Genomic DNA, 25,494 nt, shown 5'->3' on the forward strand with positions numbered 1-25,494 from the left:
GACAGCGAGGTCATCAGTCTCATCGGATTAGGGAAGAACGGGGAAGGAAGTCAGCCATGCCCTTTCAAAGGAACCATCCCGGCATTTGCCTGGAGCAATTTAGGAAAATCACGGAAAACCTAAATCAGGATGGCCGGACGCGGGATTGAACCATCGTCCTCCCGAATGTGAGTCCAGTGTGCTAATCACTGCACTACTCCACTTGTTGGTGATGGGGGGCTACATCAGTAACACAAGGGAAAAGGTGGGATGCTATTAACTGGACATGGGAAATCTCCCTCCTAGCCACATTCCAGACTTTCAGCTGTCAACCACATTCCACTTTTCCTTATGTGAGTAATCCACATACAAAAATAATTCATTATGACCAAATAAATTACTGAATTACATATTCAAATGACACTGACATTAACATTTTGCCTACGTACAATTACTTCTCCCCTCTGTTCTCTCAATATACCACACCCACATATAATGAAATGCTCTAAAGTTTCCAGCTGGGTGGCAATGCTGAGATACTACAACCATTTTGAGAATTATTGTAGTCATCACACTGGCTGCAAACCTGAGAGCTTTTCATCAGTAACACACCCAGATAGTCTTTATTCATACATACTGACATATTACTTTCATTTCCTCTCTACATTTTCTACATCTTCCTCTTCCTTCCCCAAGAAGGCCAAGAAGGCAACTCTGGTTACCAAAACATAAGATTTGTCATTTACTTAAGGAGCCCAACTATAATTTTTGTTTTTGGTGGAAAGACCTACTGTTCCACATTAAATGCACATTCAAAAATAAATAAGTAAATAAAAGAACCACATGAACTCTATACAAACAGCAATTACATTTGATTATTTATGTAACACCACAGGATTTTCATACAAGATGGCCAAGGAGGAATGGTCAATCTTCAGGGATATGACAGGAATGAGCATTTGAAGCAAAAAACCTTCATATGGACATATCCCCTATTCTGAATGGTTTCTGAGATATGGCACATTTCATGTACATTGCCAGTAGTTTTCTGTATTATTCAGTACATTGTCAGGTTTACACATGTACAACAGATAGTAAACATTACAAAACATATTTTTCAAAGCATCAATTGAAAAACACGCATTTTTAACAGAGTCAACTGTAATCACTACTACACATCAGATTACAGCTGTTGTACAGTTCACAATAAACGATAAAACAACCCAATGTCAACTCTGATGCATTTGTGCACTCTTAGGAGAACATGTTGTGTTGTTTGTCTGAGTACCTCTACGTGTTTCCCAATGAGGACAGCAGCATCCACGATGCAACCAAGCAGTCCATCTCATGTATTCACTTTTAGTTTGTACACCTCAGACGTCATCCAATCCCATAAACAGATCTAATTGTGTAAGGTCTGCCAATCTTGGTGGCCAATTAATTGTACTACCATGACCAATCCAGCAATAGGATAAGTGCAAGGGGCTACGTCAATGCTGGAAGTACATTGCAGTCCATGTGGCCAAAGGAACATCCTCGAAGTGTTCAGCAAATGAATTTTCCAAAATAATTCTCTCTCCACATTTGCTTGTCTAAAATGACTGGACCTGTCAAGGAGTTACTGATCATGCTGAACCAAAACGCTGATTGAGAAACTGTCTTGGAAATTGGTATCCACTGTAGCATGTGGACTTTCCAGCAATCATCGATGATTATTACATACATTGTTGATTCCATTCCATGTAAATGTGGCATCATCAGTGAATAGTATTAATGGAAGCAAATGATAACTGTCATTTAATCAAACAAAAAAAATTCCGTCTGTGCAGCATTGTTACCGATGTGAAGATAGTGGACAAACTGTATGTGAATTGTGTCCAAGTTTTCCGCATGTAATATCACCATCACATGTCTGTGGGACATTTATACATGCAGAAAGTCACCCTGTGCTGGTAACAGGACTATGCTGCGCCATTCCAACAATATTTTACTGTTCTTGCACTGGCTGTTCAACAACATGTTCAGAACAAAAATGAGAACATGCAAAAATACCTGCTTCATGCGATGTGCTGAAAACTCTGATAAATACCAATCAATCAGGAATTTGATGTGCCCGAAAGTGCCAACAGTATTCTTTGACAGCAGAATCTGTAAACATACGCCATATCTGCATATTCTTCATTAGTGTATACATATGGCATTTTAGCTGGTGTGTGTACAAACACAGTTGACCAATGCTTCTCTCTGATATACTCTCAATCCCTCACACTACTTCACTCAAAACACCCCATAGACAACTGCGCATTCAGTGAACTAGTTTATTGGCAAAAACACATCCCGAGCAAAGATGTTGCAAACAACAAGGTAGGTTGGGCTAGAATAAAACATCAAAGAGTTTGGGTGGGTAAGACAAACACTTAAGAGCCACCAGCCCACGAACAAATGTACATTAACTATGTTCTCTCTCAGAAACCATTCTTTTTCATATGAACATTCCTGTCATATCCCTCAATACTGATCATTCCTCATGGGACAACCAGTACAAGAAAATGATTAAGTTTTAAAAATTCTAATTTATTCTTTGCTATGTCATGTTATGAAATTTTCCATCAACAGTCCATCACAATTGTTAAAAATGAATTTTTATCATACCTAATGACCCAGGGAGCTTCAAACCCATTTTATGCCATTGGGTAGCTTCTGCAGCTAGTTTTCGTATGTAACTTTCATCAACACACAGAAGCACATTTTCTGGCTTAATATCTGTGTGTATTATTTTGCACTTGACATGCAAATAATCTAGGCCTTCTAAAACCTATAAATGAGACAGTAATATCTGAATTACTTACTAGCAAGAAATAGACACAAAATTAGTTGCCATGGTTTTTAAATGAATATGAAGTTTATTAAAAAAACAACATTTTTCAAACACATTTATAGAAAAAATTAGAAGAAAAAAAAAACATTTAATGTTTTTAGTTATTACACACACACACACACACACACACACACACACACAATATTTATCATCACATACACAAAATGCAAAACATTTAACTTCTTATAAGAAATTTTTTAATTTTAATAGCTTATGTAATGTTAATATACCACAATTTTGTTAAAAGTGTATTGTGTAAATGAAAACTATCAATTAAAATATAGAAAGCAAATTTGCTAAAGATCAGAAGAACCATTGTGCTCTTTTGCATTAACATTGGTAAACCACAGAAAGCCAGAATCATGATGTTTGTACATTGTACATAGTATAACAAAGCTCTCCCTAGTAATTTAGCTTATGATTTTTCACTATTACAATTGCTGAGCAAAACGACATGTGGGGGGGGGGGGGGGGGGGGGGGAACTTTGAATTATGCATGCTCCAGTCCTGTATTATTTCAGATTTTACTGCACTGTGAAAACGGCTTACCCTAATATCTGCACTGTACACAATATTGAAGTAAATTACTTGAAAAGCAAACTGTAGTCCTAGTCATTCAGTGAACTATCTCTGTCACAGAATTAGGTATAGCACAGTTCCACTTGAACATAGCATATGTTGTTACCATACATTGGAAGGATGGAAAATGGTCAGAGACAAACTGCTAATTTCATTGAATTTAAGGAGATAGGAGTGAGTGTGTCCATGGCAAAGATGTCACTGTACTCACTGAATATTAATTTACACCGTAACTCGAGAGACAGAATGTGAAGGACAGTGGGATTCCACTATTCCGAACTATCTCATTTACGGGTATAAACATGGTGATGGTATCACATTGCCTGAGCATTCAGTTACCAATGCTCATTAATACTTAAACCCAAAGAATCTAAACCAGCAATTATTTTAGCAAAAAAATTATATAGAATATCACCAAAAATAACCAACTAGGAATAACATTTTGACACATACCAAAAGAAATAAATTAATACCCACATAAGAAAAGAAGTAAGTTAACAGAATGCAAAACATTTCTGATGCAATTGACATCCGATATGTTTTCATACCATGTTGACTCTTGGAGATAAATGACTAACAAAAACTTCACTCTTGGATAGTCTCATAAAAGCCTCTACCCACACGAAGCCTACCACCCATCAACAGTACATCTAGTCCAACAGTTGACATTCCTTCCATACTAAAAGGTCTCTTCCTTACAGTCTGGTCACACAGAGATGGTGCATCTGCAGTGATGAGGAATCCCTGGTATATTATGATGAAGGCCTTACTAAGGTCTTTACCAAGAGGCACTCTCCACCCAACATAGATCAGAAATAAATCTCCCTTACCATATTCCATCCAGTCCCTCTTTCTCCACCATTTCCATTAACCGGCCATAGAGGAACACTACTCTAATTACCCAACATAACCCCACACTAGAAAAATTTAAACAAATCCTCATACATGGCTAAACCTACCTTTAACACCACCTTAAAATAAGGAATACCCATCCCAAAAGCCTTCTCAACTTTTCCAAAAAATGGTATTCCACTGTCCACACAATCTATGACACACACAACTGTCCACCCAAGGTGCCACCAGGCCCCAAATGTGAGCAACTTTTGTTATTTAAATTTTACAAAGAAGTCGCCTTTTTGTCCATCGCTTGTTCCCTGATATGACAATGATTGACTGGTTCATTCTGAAATAGGCCAAATCATCTTCAGCAAAGCTGCCCTGCCAATCAAATCACAACACAGGACTGACTCTTGAAATTGAGGGCTCTCGGAGCTGTAGCCAAAACAACATCTTGCTCTCCTGTTCTGAGCCACCGCTTGGAGCGGACGCTAAGTGGTGTAATTTCTTTACCTCTGCATTTCCCTTTTCATTCAAGATGGCTACTGAATTTGCCTTCTCTTGTCCCCTTGGCAATCCTCACCACATAATCTTCATGAGCAAACATTTTTCCTGAGACACTGAAAAATGCTGTTGTCAAGCCCCTCCATACAAAAGGTTTAGGGGAGACGTCAATAACTACTGACCTGTTCCACTGCTGACAAAATTTTCCAAAACTTTTGAGAAGGTGATGAGTTTATAACAGTATCTCACCTGAGCAACAATAATATGCTCTGTTAATCACAGTTTGGATTTCAGAAGAGTTGTTCTACTGAGTATCCATTTACATGCTCACTCAACAAATTTTACAAGCATTAAATAACAAAAGAGTGCCACTGATACTTTCTGTGAGCTATATAAGGCATATGACTAAATGAGTCACAATATTCTCCTAGATAAACACAGGTTTTATGGGACACATAATGTAGCAAATCAGTAGATAATATCATATCTAACCAAAAGAATGCAGAACATGTTATACTCTTTTCAACCACAGTTGTCTTTGGTCATTATTCTGAGTGGGGGAGATTCTTTTTCCAGAAGACACTAGTACAGCAATTATTCCTGGCACACGTACAGAAATGGAAGAAATCATAAACAATGTCGTTAAAAGTATCATTGACAGCTTTTATGGATCACAACATATTCAGTTCTGTACATCTAGCAGTACTACACCCATGGTAAGTGTAACACATTGGGAGGAAGTAATAAATTCATGGAAATTCCCCAAGTCTTATATGTTCACACTGACGAAAATTTAAATTGGAAAAAAAGCACATTTTTAAACTCCACATTTGCACTTAGAATCATTGTAAATCTAGGGGGGAGGTAAATCAGTAGCTTGAAATATTTTGCATATTTTCATTAAATAATATTAAATGGAATGAGGATCTGGGGTAACTCATCTTTAAGGAAGAAAGTCTTCTTTGGTCAACAACACGCTGTAAGAATAAAATGTGATGCTCACTCATGATCATCTTTTAGAGATCTGTTTAATGAGTTAGGCATTTTGATTACTGCCTCACAATATATTTTTTTTTCCTCATGAAGTCTGTTGTAAATAATCCACTGCAGTTAAAAAAGAACAATGATGTACACAGTTACAATACCAGTACTGATAACATAAAGACTGTTATTATTTACATGTGTACGAAGTGCATCTCATGCCTGCTTGTGTTATGAAAATCGGTGCACCCACTCAACAGTTAAAGTTGTCTTTAGCACATAAAGGGGTATGCAATGCTGAAAAAAATGTTTTGATAACTTACCCACTAATATAAAAGATCTGACTGACAGCACATTAAAATTTGAAAACAAACTGACCCCATCCTCTATAAGAATTTCTGTTATTCTAATGTGTAAAATGTAGTGAGTAGGAATTACTAACTCACAGCTAAATATTTAATAACAGTAGTAGTAGTAGTAGTAGTAGCAGCAAAACTTATAAATGGTCATCAAGTTGGCATATTTACAATTTAATGCGTGAATTGAATGTAAAATGACTCATTCCACATCATCTCAATTTATTGTACAAATGATCCATGGAACAGGAAATTAGCTAACTAACAAGCAAAAGAACAGCCTGAAAGAACATTTTACATAAATGCCACCTCAGTTCGGTCACCTATACAAGCAGAAATTGAAAAGAAACTTTAACACCTGTGTAAGGCAGATCGGGATATATTGTACACCACATTCTACCTGAATTTGCAATTTTGAAGGATAGAAACAACTTCCAGCAACTTCCGTAATGCACCACAAGATTCCTACAGGTAATGCTAGGTCTACAGCTCATAAACCATATCACACACACAGCCAGCAGTAGAGAAAAATATTTCAGATTTGTTAGCAGCAGGAATAATCCAACATTCTTAAAGTCACTGGGTGTCACCTACAGTGACTGTCCCCAAGAAAACCAGTAATGGAAAGAAGGCTTATCGCATTTGTGTAGACAAGAGAGCAGTCAATAAGGTCACGAAACTGGATACTTATCCCATTCCAAGGACTGATGACACTTTGGTTCATCTTGGTAAATGTAAATTCTTCACCAGCTTAGATATGCAGTCCAGCTACTATCAAATTCCTATAGCCATGAAATATTGGAAAAAGACAACCTCTGTTGTGCAATGTGGGCATTACAAATACTTTGGTCTCATGAATGCCCTTGCTACATTTCAGTGTTTTCATTATTTATTTTTACAGGGTTTAAAGCCGACCACGTGTCTGTATACCTGGATTACATAACTGTCTTTTCAAGTATGATGAGAGAGCATGCAGTATGACAGAAATGTGCAAACTCATGTTAGTGATGCTAATCCAAATTTGTAATTAGAAAAGTGCATTCTGCAAGATCGTTATCACAAGGGCACTACTTAGATCATATAATCTCACCGGATGCCAGAAAACCAGACCACAATTAACTGACACACTGAACCATTTTCCTGTGCCAAAAAATGTTGAAGAATTGCAATCATTCCTCGGATTAATAAATGTCTGTTGTCGTATCATGCAGACCTATGCAGTTACCATGAAACCTGTCTCAAAATTATTGAAGAAGTAACTCCTTGACAGTGGACTGTGAGAGCCCATGTTAAAACTGAAAGAAAGTCTTAAAATTTCACCTGTCTTGGTTTATCCGGATTTTGCAGTACCTTTTCTCCTATTGTGTAATGTGAATGACATAACTATTGGCTCATTTTGAGTCAAATACAAGAAGGCGAAGAAAAACCAGTTAGTTACAAATCGTATCAGCTGAATCGAGCTGAGCAGCACTATAGCACTACACAAAAGGAACTTCTGGCACTTGTTTATTGGCACTCATTACTTTCAGTGTTAGCTTTATGGACGACAATTCTCAGTAATTACATATCAGGAGGCTTTACAACGGTTTTTGAGTTTAAATGAACCCAGCAGCAAACTTGTTAGATGGGCCTTAAAACTTAGTGAATATGACTACAATCTACAAGGTCAAACACAAGCCTGGCAAGTTAAATCAGAATGTGGACAACTTGAGTAGACAAATTAAGATCCTGCAAATAGATGATGTGCTTAATGAGGAATTAAAAACAAATTCAGTGTTGACCGTAAGACATGTGTTTCCTTGCCAGATTGTACTACAAGAGATAACATTTTATATAACAAAAACACCTCTTGGAGAATGGATAGTATTTCCAAAGACTATGCACAAGTGTGTACTTCACCAATGCCACAGTAGCACACAGGCATGCCCCAATAGAAAAAGTGATTCACATGTGCGTGTGGAAGAATTAGTTCAAAACGGTCTTCCTTGCACTAACAGAGCACAAGGACAAAGACCAAATATCTCTCTTCAAATTTTACCTGAGGCAGCAGGAGCTTTTCAAATCACAGCACTTGATATTGTGGAACATTTTCTCATGACAGCATAAAATAATAGTGCATGTTTTATCTCCCCCCCCCCCCCCCCTCTCCCCACCATGAACCAGGGAACTTGCCATGGTGGACTGGCTTGCATGCCTCAACAATCCATATAGCTGTACTGCAGTTGCAACCACAATCGAGAGGTATCTGTTGAGACGCCGTACAAATGTGTGGTTCCTGCAGTCTTTTCAGTAACTGCATGGGCAACAATCCGGATGGTTGATCATCTAGTCTTGTAATATCAACCAACGTGGCCTTGCTGTGGGTATTGTGAACAGTTGAAAGCAAGGGCAAACTACAGTTGTTAACTTCTCCTGAGGGCTTGCAGCTTGACAGTACGGGTAAGTCACGGATGGTATCCTCTTGGGTAAAATATTCCTGAGGTAAAATAGTCCCCAATTCAGATCTCTGGTTGGGGGTACTCCAGAAGATGTCATCATTAGGAAAAACAAACAAATGAACCTGGCATCCTATTGGTTGAAGTGTGCAATGCCTGCAATCATCGTGTCAGACTTAATTCCTGATGTGTTTGAACATCAGAATTTGCAATTTTCCCACTGATTATTTTTCTGTTGCTCTGGGAAATCATAGACTATTTTCCACCATCAATTTTTTTTCTGTTGCTCTGGAACATAGGAAATCACCATTTTTCTGTCTGAAACATTGAGAGATGCCTTTTTTGCATTCTCGGCCTCGCTCACATGCTTACATATATACCTTCCCCAGGCAACAATTCTGCCCACATTCCAGAGCTTGTGTATGGAACCTTGGTTTAAGATATTCAACACACAGAAATTTTATCAATAAATTAATTCTACTTTTATAACATTGAACATTGCTATAATGCTATCCTTACAAATATTCTAATTATCAAATAATCCCAGCAATCAGTCATTTCGCCTTGACAGAGATACCTTACAGTAGCAAGATCATGTACTCTTCTTCTGTGCCAACAATAGGTCATGACCAGCTTTATACTCCTGCAGGATTCAGTAAGAGAGAACGAGTTGACGAGTATGAAGCGACAGAAGCGCCACAGCTCTCAGACTCGTCATACTCGCAGAACTACAGGGGGAATGCGGGAAGCCCATAAGTATTTATATAACAGCGGAATCTTGATTTGTGAAGTACGCAATCCACAACACAAAACTCATACTCGCTCTATTTCTGATCTCTACTAAGCAGGAATAGAAATAGAGAGAACAATTTTAAGAATATAGAAGCATATACAACTAGGGTAAGGATAGATAGTGCCTACAGGAAAATTAAGGAGGCCTTTGGAGGGAAGAGAAGCAGCTGTATTAATATCGAGAGCTCAGACAGAAAACTAGTACTAAGCAAAGAAGTCAGCACTGAAAGGTGGAAGGAGAATATAAATGAGCTATACAAGGGAAATGAACTTGAAGGCAGTATTATAGAAAGGGAAGAGGATGTAGATGATGATGATGATGATGATGATGATGATGATGATATAGGAGGTATGATACTGCAAGATGAATTAGATGGAGCACTGAAAGACCTAAGTCGAAACAAGGACCTGGAGTACACAGCATTTTGTCAGAACTGCTGATATCCTTGGGAGAGCCAACCATGACAAAACTATTCCATCTGGTGTAACAGAGGTATAGGACAAGTGAAATATCCTCAGACTTCAAGAGGTATGTAATAATTCCAGTTCCAAAGAAAGCAGATACTTACAGTTGTGATTATTACAGAATTATCAGTTTAATGAGTCATGGCTGCAAAATGCTAACACAAATTATCTACACACGAATAGAGAAATTGGTAGAAGCTGACCTCAGGGAAGATCAGTTTCTGTTCTGGAAAAATTTTGGAATAAATGAGAGAATATTGTGCCTGTGACCAATCTTTGAAGGTAAGTTAGGAAAAGGCAAACCCTTTAGACTTGAGGATAGTTTTTGACAATACTAACTGGAATGCACTCTCATTCTGAAGGCAGCAGGTTTAAAATACGTGGAACGGAATGCTATTTACAACCCATACAGAGACCAGACAGCAGTTATAAGAGTCCAGGAGCATGAAAGGGATGCAGTGGTTGAGAAGGGAGTGAGACCTGGTTTTAGGTGTCCCCAATGTTCGTCAGTCTATAAACTGAGCAAGCAGTAAAGGAAACCAAAGAAAAATTTAGAAATGGAGTTAAAGTTCAGAGAGAAGAAATATAAACTTTGAAGTTTGCTGATTACACTGTAATTCTCTCAGAGACAGGAAAGGACTTAGAAGAGCAGTTCAGTGGGATGGACAGGATCTTGAAAGGAGGATATAAGATGAAAATCAACAAAAGCAAAACAAGGTTAATGAAACACAGGTGAATTAAATCAGGTGATGCTGAAGGAATTAGATTAGGAAATGAGAAACTTAAAGCAGAAGATGAGATTTGCTATTTGGACATTAAAATAACTGATGAGGGCCAAAGTAGAGATGATATAACATTCAGACTGGCAACAGCAAGAAAAGCATTTCTGAAGAAGAGAAATTTGTTAATATCAAATACAGATTTAAGTGTTAGTAAGTCCTTTCTTAAGGTATTTGTCTGAAGTGTAGCCATGTATGGAAATGAAACATGAACAATAAACAGTTCATACAAGAAGAGAAAGGAAACTTCTGAAACGTGGTGCTACAGAAGAATGCTGAAGATTACAGTGCATTTAAAATTAGTGATACTTTTTATGTTTGGCTCACCAGAGGGGACATGACACCATTGCCCAGGTTAACACCAATGGCAAGCTGGCTTTCGCTACCACTCTGCCAACTGTTTGATTGGTAAAGCACCCCTGTTGCCATGCCAGGGATAAACAGTACCATGTGGTGTCATGCTTTAGATGCTTCTGCGTTCATTAGTTCTCTTTGTCAAGTGTTATTTTTGTCATTGAAGTGCTCTGCAGTGGTCAGGCATTGTGAACGAGTGTGTTTGTGTTGGTGGTGCGTTGATGATAACAGTGCAGCATGTCTGAACACAAGATTCGCAGTAAGAGAGGTCGTCCAAGAACATGTTAACCGACTATGAAGATATCGAGTGTTGGAAGGTAAATTCCAATCCATGGTCAAGGCCACGAATTTGTGTGCTATGTGTGCCCTTATTCTGACCTCGAGTGCAATAACGGCAGTCCGATTTTAGATGTTACAAAAGTCGTGGACAGAACAGCTGCTGCACACAACATTCATTGATTTACAGTGATGAGAATTGGCAAGGAGGACGAAAGAAAGGAAGACCCGAGTGAAGAAGCAACACCAGGTCATTCTTTATTAGAAATTCCAGGCAAGAAAAGGTGTTACTACAGTCGGGTAAAGAAGACGGATGCGTTTCAGCAGGATGCAATTTGCAGATGTGTACGCTTATTATAAGCACAAGGAACACCCTACTTTAAATAAGCTACTTTTCAGTCACAAAGAAGCAGAGCTGTTCAATAGAGTAGGTCATCACCTTGAAATTGTTTACACGAGCTTGGTTTCTGGCACGAAAAGTTTTCGTCTCAGATATTTATCATCGAGAGAAGTGATAGAGTGGCCTGGAGAGGCCGATATCTGCATTCAGTGAGGAACATTTCGTTCGTAGACATTGTGTGGCAGGACGAGACGTGGATTAATGTGTGGTGCATGTTGACAAGGGGTGGACAGATCACACAGCACGAGGAACAGTGAAAGCACCTACAGGCAGAGTGACAGGATAATCGACCTCCATGCTGGCTCTGCTCGTAGTTTCATTCATTTATTCATTCATTTATCTATTGCTATTCCGTTCCAGAAAGCAAGTAATTACCATGAGGAAATGAGTGCGATGGTTTTAATGGAGTGGTTTTCCAATGTTCTGCTGCAGAATATTCCTCCCAATGTAACAATAGTAATGGACAATGCGCCATCCCACTCTGTTGTGGTAAAACTCTGACAATGCAGTGAAGGAAAGCACATATTTTGCTCAGGGTGCAAAGAAATATTCCATCCGATAAAGTTGAACCTGGCATGAACAAGACAGAGTTAATGGAACTTGTAGCGCTTTACAAGCCAAAAGCTCCACACTGTGAGGTCGATGAACCAGCTACCGATAAAAGGCAAAATGTCATCAGACTTCCTTCATATCATGCTCATTTAAATATGATCAAGAACATATGGGTCTAGGTGAAAGGTAATGCAGTAAAAAACAAAAAGTACTTTATGCTCAGTGAGGTTGAAACGCTAACGAAAGGAGCCATTGCAAGTGTTACGTCGCAGGACTGGTTTCGAGTTGTCAGCCATATGAAGAAAGTAGTTGAGGAGACCAGGATTTGTAAAGGGCTGCTGGAGGAACAGATTGAAGAGATGATAATTTCAGTCAGAGCCAGCACCAGTTCCGAGGAAGAGGACAGCAATGGTTCTTCCACTGGGGTTGCACCATTCACACCATAACTGTGAGTATGTATGAAAGATCATTGATTTAACTGCTCTGTTCATTATCGTCATTTCTTTACACAAAAGAATGTTTGCCTGATGGCCACTAATCTTCACAACCTAAGGTAGACGCGGCTTTATTGCCACCTCCTGATGCGATCGGCACACGTTGTCAACTATGCTTCCCCCTGCGGAACTATCTAAAGTCGCAACTTATTTTAAACACACTATAGATGGGTATGTCATGTACTAATGAGGAAGTACTAAATAGAACTTGAGAAGGAAGAAATTTCTGGGTCAACTTGACTAAAAGAAGGGATCTGTTGATAGGACACATTCTGATACATCAAGGAATTGCCAACTTAGTAAATCATAGAGGAAGACCAAGAGATGATTACAGAAAACAGGATCAAATGGATGTGGGTTGCAGTAGTTATTCGGAGATGAAGAGGCTTGTCCAGGATCGAGTAGCTTGGAGAAACTGTTAAGGAAACAACATCCTTGGTGCTATCTAGTGGGCTTCTTGGAAATTTGTAGTGCAATGTAGTGCCACTAAATGTCATGGGCATTCACTTATTACTGGAGTACATGAAAAGGATTTGGAGCACTCAGCTGGCAGTACAGTGCAAGCAGAAGCACATTTGTCGTCAATATACACAATTTGTATTGCCTCCTTTTTACTTAGCCAAAGAAGCCTTGAAGCGACTATTAGACAGTGATTTTGAAATCAGCTGTGAAAGTGAATCTGACAATGATTCATTACAATGACCTAGAGCTTCGGTACAACAATCACCTTCTGCTGGCCAATCAATGACTTCAGACATACCCATGTCTTCAGGCACATAATTGTTTTCTGGCCTTTCAACAGTACCAATACCAGGAATATCTGACCACTCATCTGAAGCCAAAGAGGGCAACAAAGAAGAAACCACAACTCCACATATATAACAGAACTTCAAATTCAAGTGTGACGGTTTACACATACACTGACAGCGTTGCGCCGCATTCACCTTGACGGCGCCCAATTTCAGGTGACGGGTGGTGTCTGGCCGGTGGCCAGTACCACTGCAGCGCGAGGAAATGCTCGAGCAATAGCTGTTCTGATCGCGACGCAGCCACGAACTGTCCAGCGCAATTGTTTCTGGAGGTATTTATTATTACTGGTGGGTATCAATCAGATTCGTAACTTTAGACAAGTAACGAAATGTGGCTTAAAAATAATAATAATAATAATAATAATAATAATAATAATAATAATGATAATAATAATTACAGCTGGTTGCGAACACGCAACTAGGAGTTTAGAATGCACGATAATTAGCACTACACCATGGGCTCACACAACACGACAACATCTCGGAAGTAGACAACACTTCCTCCTAACACTTCCACATCTTACAGCAGGGCCGGCCAGAAATTCTGCACGCGTGCGGTGCTCCTGCACATGTGCAACTTCCGGGTCACAGCGTGCACACTGCAGCTGTCGGCGTTCATGTAGTGCATGTTATTACGCACAGATGTCGCTTCATCCACTTGTTGGGATACTCTGTACCGGCACATTCTAGTGCTCTTTAAACTGCTTGCCAGCCAACCATGGGAAGGTATTTCGCGTATTAAACATTTAAAATACTGTCCCAGTCTACTCATTGAGATGTCTACTTTTATGTTAACAGTTTAACCTAGTAAGACAAGTAATACAGTTAACAACCGTGGGTTTTTATTAAGGCAGTTTGACTGACGGCACGTAAATACGCGTAATGTTTTTGATGTAGTATTTAAGAAAGATAGCACGTAACGACTTCCAATGAACCTTATTCATGATTTCAAATAACATTAAACTAATGCAAGGTTTCCTATGACTAATTCTCAGTGCCCTCAGTTACACCCACATAATTTGTGTCTCACTGACCTCTGAACAGAATGATAACCGTAGACCTCTCGATGATCACTTGATATTTCAATACTGTTATTGCTATATCTTTCATCAGTTCCATCTGAAACCTGCATAATAACCGACAATTAGATGAATGTTATGGTTTATCGATTTCAGCGGGGCGTAGCCATTCACACATTAAAAAAAAACCTAAATGTAAGTATCCATTGGAACTATCGGTTTAATGACTTATTTTCCTGATAATAATGTAACATGGAGCAGAGTGAGGCAATAATGCACAGTTAGTAAACAATAGTTTTCAATTATGAAAGGAATAGATCCAAACACGTTTATCACCGGTCACGAGAAATGATATAGTTAATATCGGGCACAAAAGCACGGCTCATTGACAGACACAAGCAGTTGCGAAGATTTTCATCACTTACGCTTCATTGAAACCTTGATTTATTCACTTTCATCACCGAGAAGAATATTTCTCAAACATATGTCGACCCGAACATGGACATAACTCTCGCGGCTTTTTGGTGCAGGCGTGGAAATTCTTGTTGTGAAAAATTTTCGTACAATTCTTTTATACTTCACACTGCAAAGAACTTGTCCCTCAGTCTTGTATTGCACTGTAGGTCGATCAGTTCCATCTGTAGATCATTCGGAACATCTTCAACTGTCGATGAGAACGTCTGAGCAAAGAGGCGAATGACAGGAGACAAACTCTTAACATCTGCAAATCGTGCTCGAAATTGTTCCTTAACTTTTACAATTCTTGAAATCTAGCACTTTCATGGACCAGTCCAAGAGTCGGGAAATGTGCAGTGTTTTCTGTCAATAGCTGGCTCTCCTAAAGCGCAAGCTTCCTTTCAAAGGCATTTACATTTTCCAACGTGTCAGAAATTAAATTATTTTCACCTTGCAAACTGACATTAAGGCTGTTCATGTGAGCCAATGTCCACGAGAAATGCAAGGTCTGATATCCAACAAGGGTCTTCCAACATAGGTTCACTTTTTCCCTTCTCATGTAAGAATGTTACAATGACCAAACGTAAATCAAAAAATGTTGTTGTTGTTGTGTTCTTCAGTCCTGAGAGTGGTTTGATGCAGCTCTCCATGCTACTCTATCCTGTGCAAGCTTCTTCATCTCCCAGTACCTACTGCAAACTACATCCATCGAACCTGCTTAGTATATTCATCTCTTGGTCTCCCTCTACGATTTTTACCCTCCACGCTGCCCTCCAATACTAAATTGGTGATCCCTTGATGCCTCAGAACATGTCCTACCAACCGATCCCTTCTTCTGGTCAAGTTGTGCCACAAACTTCTCTTCCCCCAATCCTATTCAATACTTCCTCATTAGTTATGTGATCTACCCATCTAATCTTCAGCATTCTTCTGTAGCACCACATTTCAAAAGCTTCTATTCTCTTCTTGTCCAAACTATTTATCGTCCATGTTTCACTTCCATACATGGCTACGCTCCATACAAATACTTTCAGAAATGGCTTCCTGACACTTAAATCTATACTCGATGTTAACAAATTTCTCTTCTTCGGAAACGCTTTCCTTGCCATTGCCAGTCTACATTTTATATCCTCTCTACTTCGACCATCATCAGTTATTTTTCTCCCCAAATAGCGAAACTCCTTTACTACTTTAAGTGTCTCATTTCCTAATCTAATTCCCTCAGCATCACCCGACTTAATTTGACTACATTCTATTATCCTTGTTTAGCTTTTGTTGCTGTTCATCTTATATCCTCCTTTCAAGACACTGTCCATTCCATTCAACTGCTCTTCGAAGTCCTTTGCTGTCTCTGACAGAATTACAATGTCATCGGCGGACCCCAAAGTTTTTATTTCTTCTCCATGGATTTTAATACCTACTCCGAATTTTTCTTTTGTTTCCTTTACTGCTTGCTCAATATACAGATTGAATAACATCTGGGAGAGGCTACAGCCCTGTCTTACTCCTTTCCCAACCACTGCTTCCCTTTCATGTCCCTCGAGTCTTATAACTGCCATCTGGTTTCTGTACAAATTGTAAATAGCCTTTCACTCCCTGTATTTTACCCCTGCCACCTTCAGAATTTGAAAGAGAGTATTCCAGTCAACATTGTCAAAAGCTTTCTCTAAGTCTACAAATGCTAGAAACATAGGTTTGCTTTTCCTTAATCTTTCTTCTAAGATAAGTCGTAAGATCAGTATTGCCTCACGTGTTCCAGTATTTCTACGGAATCCAAACTGATCCTCCCCGAGGTCGGCTTCTACTACTTTTTCCATTTGTCTGTAAAGAATTTGTGCTAGTATTTTGCAGCTGTGGCTTATTAAACTGATAGTTCGGTAATTTTCACATCTGTCAACACCTGCTTTCTTTGGGATTGGAATTATTATATTCTTCCTGAAGTCTGAGGGTATTTCGCCTGTTTCATACATCTTACTCACCAAATGGTACAGTTTTGTCAGGACTGGCTCTCCCAAGGCCGTCAGTAGTTCCAATGGAATGTTGTCTACTCCGGGGGCCTTGTTTCGACTCAGGTCTTTCAGTGCTCTGTCAAACTCTTCACGCAGTATTGTATCTCCCATTTCATCTTCATCTACATCCTCTTCCATTTCCATAATGTTGTCCTCAAGTACATCGCCCTTGTATAGACCCTCTATATACTCCTTCCACCTTTGTGCTTTCCCTTCTTTGCTTAGAACTGGGTTTCCATCTGAGCTCTTGATGTTCATACGTGTGGTTCTCTTATCTCCAAAGGTCTCTTTAATTTTCCTGTAGGCAGTATCTATCTTACCCCTAGTGAGATAAGCCTCTACATCCTTACATTTGTCCTCTAGCCATCCCTGCTTAGCCATTTTGCACTTCCTGTCGATCTCATTTTTGAGACGTTTGTATTCCTTTTTGCCTGCTTCATTTACTGCATTTTTATATTTTCTCCTTTCATCAATTAAATTCAATATTTCTTCTGTTACCCAAGGATTTCTACTAGCCCTCGTCTTTTTACCTACTTGATCCTCTGCTACCTTCACTACTTCATCCCTCAAAGCTACCCATTCTTCTTCTACTGTATTTCTTTCCCCCATTCCTGGCAATTGTTCCCTTATGCTCTCCCTGAAACTCTGTACAACCTCTGGTTCTTTCAGTTTATCCAGGTCCCATCTCCTTAAATTCCCACCTTTTTGCAGTTTCTTCAGTTTTAATCTACAGGTCATAAATAATAGATTGTGGTCAGAGTCCACATCTGCCCCTGGAAATGTCTTACAATTTAAAACCTGGTTCCTAAATCTCTGTCTTACCATTATATAATCTATCTGATACCTTTTAGTATCCCCAGGCTTCTTCCATGTATACAACCTTCTTTCATGATTCTTAAACCAAGTGTTAGCTATGATTAAGGTGTGTTCTGTGCAAAATTCTAACAGGCGGCTTCCTCTTTCATTTCTTACCCCCATTCCATATTCACCTACACTATCTGAATAATTTCTTTTATTTCATCATATATTTCTTCAATTTCTTTGTCATCTGCAGAGCTAGTTGGCATATAAACTTGTACTACTGTAGTAGGTGTGGGCTTCGTATCTATCTTGGCCACAATAATGAGTTCACTATACTGTTTGTAGTAGCTTACCTGCATTCCTATTTTCCTATTCATTATTAAACCTACTCCTGCATTACCCCTATTTGATTTTGTGTTTATAACCCTGTAGTCACCTGACCAGAAGTCTTGTTCCTCCTGCCACCAAACTTCACTAATTCCCACTATATCTAACTTTAACCTATCCATTTCCCTTTTTAAATTTTCTAACCTACCTGCCCGATTAAGGGATCTGACATTCCACGCTCCGATCCGTAGAACGCCAGTTTTCTTTCTCCTGATAACGACATCCTCTTGAGTAGTCCTCGCCCAGAGATCCGAATGGGGGGACTATTTTACCTCCGGAATATTTTACCCAAGAGGACACCATCATCATTTAATCATACAGTAAAGCTGCATGCCCTCGGGAAAAATTACGGCCGTAGTTTCCCCTTGCTTTCAGCCGTTCGCAGTACCAGCACAGCAAGGCCGTTTTGGTTCAAATCAAAAAATATTTTCAGCAGTTTACCTCGACTGAGCCAGCGTACTTCGGTATAGTAAGGTATGTCGCCGTACTCCGTTCCTAATTCCTCCAAGAACCGCTGAAACTGGCGATGCGTAAGCCCATGTGTCTCCAGATAGTTTACAGTACGCACAACTATTTGCATGACGTTTGCTAACATTACTGATTTTGCACAAAGCACCTCTCGATGCAGAATGCAGTGAATTCCATACAACGTCTCATCTGTGCGCCCTAGCTTTTTGCGCATCCATGCTATGAGTCCTCTCTGATGGCCTTGCATTGATAGTGCTCCATCTGTGGTCACTGAGACTAACCGATTCCAGTCCATACCAACACCATCAATTGCTTACTCGACAGCTTGAAATAAGTCCGTACCTGTAGTAGTCCCTTTCAAAGGTACTAAGTCCAAAACGTCCCCTGTTACACAAAGTGCTTTATCTGCACCTCGTGTGTATATCACCACCTGGGCTGTATCTGTAAGATCTGGTGCTTCATCGAGCGCAACAGAGAAAGCAACAAAGTCTTTAGCCTCATTTATTAGCTGCCTGTGCACATCGCAGGACATAGCACTAATATGTCTTGTCACTGTTTGTTTGGATAGACTGATTTCTTGAAACCTGCTAACGTTCGTGGGACACACTAGTTCTACAGCACCCTTTCACAAACTCCCCTTCGGAAAAGAGTTTCCCAGATTGTGCAATTCTTAATGTGATTTTAAAACTTGCTCGCAGTGAAGATTTAGTGTGGCTGTCATTCTGAAAAATTGAAAACAGTACATTGTACAGTGTACAGTAAAATAGACATAAATGTAACACAAGAAACTAAGATTTCAAGAAGTATCAGTTACTCTGAAGTACAGTAAAATCAAGTTGATGTGTCTCATCCATTTTCTTAAGGACATTTAATTTTGCTTGCTGTTCTTCACTGTTGAGTACACTACACTCATCTTTGTGATATGTATTGTAGTGTCTTTCAACTGAAAACTTACACTGGCCATCTATGATTCGATGGCACAGCAAACACTGTGAGTTTTCACCAACGGCTACAAAAAAGAATTGTAGTTCCCAGTCATTTTTAAACGACTGAGAACATAGATCTCCTGTCCTTCGCTTTTTCACAGTACCTGCCATTTCTCAGTAGCCCACTTCTCTGTTAATGTTACGGTCACCAGGGGTAAACGAGACTGGGTATGTTGCGCTCTTGCTTGTACCACATAAACAGAGAAGTGGAGCCGCCGTCATTCATTTAGGACACATGTCTAATAGCAGATGTCGCTGTCACACACGTGCGCACATGTGCAGCACTTCCGCACGTCTGCACACTGTGTAGCGTTCGGCCGGCCCTGTCTTACAGTGTTGCCACATTGTGCAGATGGCCCGACTTAGCGTTGTCAGGGGCGGTCGGTTTTATTGGCCACCTTAAGTGAACGACTCGGACTTAGTCATTGTGGCGGCCGACTGGCAGTCAGTTTTTATGTCTAAGACTGTACATTAGTACGTCCTACAGAAATGATTACCATTTGGACCATGTCAGCCTGTGGGTTCAAAGCCAACACCAATATCGTGGCGCAACACCACCTACTGGTAAAATGTGGCTGTGGCTCTCATTTTCACTATAAACTGAAGGTAATGGATCAGATGTGCAGGATACTACACAAACGTACATGCGAACCATACCATCAAATCAGTCAAGTTGAAAGAGGGTGCATTATCGACATGAGAGTATGTGATGCATCTATCAAGAAAATTTCTGCTCGTGTGGGATGAAGTGTTTTGGCGGTGCAACGAGTGTGTGCAGAATGGTTCACGGAAGGCCATAGAAAATGATGAGATGCGTCAGGTCGCACAACCCAGACCAGCTCCCGAGAAGATCGACACGTCATTCGAATGGCGAATCCATCCTTCTCGGCTCTAGCACAACACTGGAACAGTGTAACACATTTGTACTATCAGGGACGACAGTCCGTCACCATTTATTATGGTATGGGTTACATGCACGCTGTGTACTTCTCCATCTGCCTTTGACAAATGTGCAGAAACATGCTAGATGGCAATGGTGTAAGGAACAACACCACTGGGGACAGGAATGGCATCAGGTAGTGTTTTTGGACAAATCCAGGTTCTGTTCATTTGAAAATGATGGCCACATTTTGGTTCACTGCATATGGGGGGGGGGGGGGGGCAGCATCACATTGATTGCATTCGCATAAGATATACAGCACCAGCTCATGGCCTTATGGTGTGGAGGACTATTGGGTACAACCACAAATCACAGCTGATGCATGTCCAGGGTACTGTGACCTATGTGAATGACATCCTGTTACCCGTAGCCATACCCTTCCTGCACAACACCCCAGGTTCCATTTTTCTGCAAGTCAATGCGCAGCCACATGTTGCTGCACAAACACGTGCCTTCTTGACGTTACAGAATGTCAGACTTGTTGCCAATCAAAAATGTGTAAGATATGGTGAAAAGGCAGATACAGTGTTGTGACCCAATGCCAACAACCACAGACGAACTTTGGAACCAGGTAAATGAAGGATGGATGGCTATAACACAGTATGCCATTCATGTCTTATACGTGTAATTGCCATCACATGTGGAACAAATTATCAGGACCTACGGTGGACCCTGTGCCTACTAGGCTACAGGACACATGCTGAACCAAGGTGACTGAAATGCTAATCGTTCCTGCAGAACATACTAATGTACACATCCTGTGGATATGAACATCCTATATCTTGTCGTTCCAAGTGTTCTGTTTTTTCTGTACATGAGTGTAGTTACACTTATTTAGTGCATGTAATCAGTGGTGCTAATGAACTTGAAATAAATTTTACTTAGCAGTCCTCCCTGGTTACTGTTCAAACAAACCACTGTGTTTCAAAATTCTGTACTGTGATTTCGATCTGCCTTATTGTCAGATTGGTGGCCTCATGGTGGTTACCGGTCACTGTACGTCCTTTAACACTGTGTGCCCAAACAGTCTTAAAAAGACTGAGCACAGTCTGACAAGGAGGCCTCTTCACATCACAAGGCCCCTATTCTATTAGACATCACACTGGGTCCATTACATCTCCATCTACATCTACATACGTGGGCTGCAAGCCATCACGCAGTGCGTGGCAGAGGGTATGCTTTACCACTACTAATCACTTCCCTTCCTGTTCCACTTGCAAACAGAGTGAGGTAAAGTGATTGTTTATTTGCCTCCATATCAGCCCTACGTTCTCATATGTTCATGGTCCTTACACAAAATATACGTTGGTGGCAGTAGGATTGTTCTGTAGTCAGCTTCAAATGAAGATTCTCTATGTTTTCTCAATAGTGTTCCTGGAACAGTACATCGCCTTCCATCCAAGGATTCCCACTTGAGTTTCTGAAGCATCTCTGTAATACTTGTGTGTTGATCAGACCTAATGGTAACGAATCTAGCAGCCTGCCTCTGAATTGCTTCGACATCATCCTTTAGTATGACCCAGTGGGAATCCCAGGCACTTGAGCAGTACTCAATAATGGGTCACACTAATGCTTTATACACAGTTTCCTTTGCGGGGTGAACCACACTTCCCTAAAACTCTCCCAATAAACCTAAGTCAGCCATTTGCCTTCCCCACTACAATCCTTACATGCTCGTTCCATTCCATACCTCTTTTCAATGTTACATCTAGATATTTAATTGACTTGACTGTGTGAAGTAGCATACTGCCAACATTGAATTTGAAAATTACAGGATTATTTGTCCTACTCACCTACATTAACTCACATTTTTGTACGTTTAGAGCTAGTTGCCATTCATCACACTAATTAGAAATTTTGTACAAATTGCCTTGTATCCTCCTATAGTCCACACAATGACAACATTTTCCCGTACACCACAGCACCATCAGCTATCAGCCACAGAAGGAGCCTTCAAGCAACTCACATACCCGTGAACCTGTTCCATATTCTCATACTTTTGGTAACAGTATGAATTGAGGCACCATATCAAATACTTTTCGGGAACCGAGAAGTATGGAATCTGCCTGCTACCCTTCATCCATAGTCCACATGATATCGTGTGAAAAGAGGGGCAAGATGAGTTTTGCATGAGAAATGCTTTCTAATACCATGCTGATTTGTGGACAGAAGCTTTTCTGTCTCAACGAACTTTATTATATTTGAACTGAGGATATGTTCAAGGATTCTGCGGCAACCCAGTGTTAAGGTTACTGGTCTGTAATAGTGTGTGTCTGTTCTTTACCCTTCTTATATACACGAGTCACCTGTATTTTTTCCTGCCACTTGGAACTTTGCACTGGGTGGGAGACACACAGTATATGCCAGCTAAGTATCTCATCTAACAATGCTAGAGGTCCATAAATCTCTTCTTTTATCAGTCTTTGAAAACCAAGCTGTAAACATGTACTAATGAATTTTACATTCTGTTTGAATCCTTGTTGTTTGAGTGTTTCAGTTGCTTGTACTCCTTAGAACCACCTCTACAACAATCTTCTTCTACCATATAGTGCTATCGCCATTACAGTCCATTTCTGCCAACTGTAGCCACCACGTGGAGACATAACAACTGTACTCAAGATTTGGATTGTTAAATGGAATTAAAATAATATCATCCATAGATATAATGCCCAGCTGGGATTGTCAAATTCACCTATGGAGAATTCTTTCATGGAGTCAGGAGGAGATGTGTACACCCTAAATGCAAGAAATTTTTAATACTTAAATTTTATTAAGAAGCCACCTTCCCATCCACTTCCTTGCTGCCGATATGACGGCAATCTATTTGTTACAATGGAATAGCCTGAATCATCATCGGTGAAGACGTCCTGTAAACAAAATCACACCACAGAAACACCTGACTTACGAGACAGCCGAAAAATATCTCACTCTTGTGTTCCAACCCATCACTTACAGACAGACACTAAATGGCTTGCTTACTTTCTTTACCTTGGCATTTCCTGTCTCCTTCGAGACGGGTCTGACGCGACTGGAGTAACCTCAACCCCCACCCCTAGAAACCCTCACCTTGTAATCCCTATGAACAAATAAACCAAGACAGTTTCTTTTGCTAAACTTGAGTACCACACTCCCACAGCACTATCCAATCCTTACTACACTCCCAAGTGGCATGTATCACGCCTACTCCCAGCCCCTAACCACATGAGCCACATCCCTATGCAAGACTCAGGTGCTAGACCTGTCCTACGAGCTCAACCACCACAACCTGTTCCACTCCCATCACACGTTTACTCTACCTTATTAGAGGAAGGGGTGCATGTAAAGGCAGTCCTGCCATACAGCAACACCCCTGCACCTTCTGCAGAGCCTGAGGAGCAACTAGTTGTCCACCTAAATATCTATCAGCCTAATGCTACAGAGCACAACTAATGTCATCTGCATCTTCCTTTATCCCCTAAACCATATCAAGTAGATGTAACTGTCACTGTGTGACATCTTTTGTTTCCACAGTTTTCTTAGTCTCAATTACTGCTGGCCTGTCCAACATCCACCTCCACCCGCCCCCATTCCCTCCACCTAACAACATCTTTCTACACCCACATCACACCACCTTTTATATCACCAACTCTTCAATTCTGTCACAAATTCTACTCAACAACTCCTCACCCCTGTCAGGTTGCAGTGTCGCAACAATGTAGCCATTAGCTTTGAGCCCCTATCATTGAGCAAAGACATGTCAAATATGTTTATTTGCTTGTCCAACACTCAGCACTTCAACTACATGGTGACTGGTAATCTTTACTCCTTCCACTATCTGTATTCTAACCAGAACTTTCCAGCATCATATTGACATTCAGTATGACAACTGTGATGTAATACCTGCTATAATAATGCTAATATGGCAGTAAATATTGCCATGGACGAAAACTGCAAATAAAATGGATACATTGTGAACCTGCACAGGAATACCAAATTAATTATTTGCAACCAGTCTTAAAAACTGAAGATGTGGTGTGCAGAAAAGTAAAAGAACCTGAATGTTTGCAATACCATCAAAGAAAGCAATTATAGGTTTCAGACTGAAATGGCATTAGTATTAATAATAAGTAGATATATTTTGTTACTTCATTCATAACACTTTTGAAGTGCCCATTTTCCAAAACTACCGGCTGGTACATACAATTTTCCAATTTTGTTGAACCTTGCACTAAACAGTTTCCTTCCTTTGTTGCAAGATAAAATCCTCAACAGAATACTTTTCCTTCCTTTGCTGCAAGATAAAAGTCTTGATAAAAAGGTGCCATTCTAGCAACACCGGAGCTCAAAACAACCAGTTTCGGTGAAAAAGAGGTAAGAAAAATGGTATGATCATTATGTAAATACCTAGTCAAGGGAAGTCATTTGAATCAAAGTGTAAGCTGCCTGACCAAAATGAGTGAGGATTTGTAGAGACATTGTTGAATCATCTATTCTGGTAATTGATTGAAGTGTTATTTTACTCAACAGAACCAAATTAAAAAGATGAGGCAATTTTGAATGAAATGTTTCACTCACATGGAGGTCACTGGAGATAAAGCACAAGTTCAACTGGAAAACGATCAGAGAAAAAAATGAGTCAAGTCTAAGGAACAATTCATCTCAGTATTAACCTGTAACGATTTTGAGAAATAAAATTTAAATGAGGATAGTCAGGCAGGAATTTGAATTTGGATCCTAATAAATATGAATCTAATGCCTTAACCATCATACTACACAGTTGATAGTGCTTAACGTACATCAAACTAACAATTAAGAGTATCGAGTTTATCTCCATTTACTCAAACAATTTTTTAAATCTGATACATCTTGTATCATCTATCAACCAAAATGATAGAAAGGGGGAAAATACGATTCAAGGTCAAAGCTTTCCTATCTAAACTCGTTTACAAACACACACACACACACACACACACACACAC

At 39.9% G+C, this 25,494-nt stretch overlaps 1 protein-coding gene across 2 annotated transcripts in view; it reads right to left on the bottom strand.

Annotated features, from left to right (window-relative positions):
* The window catches only part of LOC126184992 (SRSF protein kinase 3), a 380,865-nt gene that overhangs the window by 161,294 nt on the left and 194,077 nt on the right, over nt 1-25,494 (bottom strand). For both annotated transcript variants that reach the window (XM_049927704.1, XM_049927703.1), the window contains exon 7: nt 2,632-2,794. In XM_049927704.1, the coding sequence (XP_049783661.1) occupies nt 2,632-2,794 (163 nt within the window). The remainder of the gene's footprint in view (nt 1-2,631; nt 2,795-25,494) is intronic.

Source organism: Schistocerca cancellata, chromosome 4 (genome assembly GCF_023864275.1).
Source record: "Schistocerca cancellata isolate TAMUIC-IGC-003103 chromosome 4, iqSchCanc2.1, whole genome shotgun sequence".
NCBI classification, from domain to species: domain Eukaryota; kingdom Metazoa; phylum Arthropoda; class Insecta; order Orthoptera; family Acrididae; genus Schistocerca; species Schistocerca cancellata.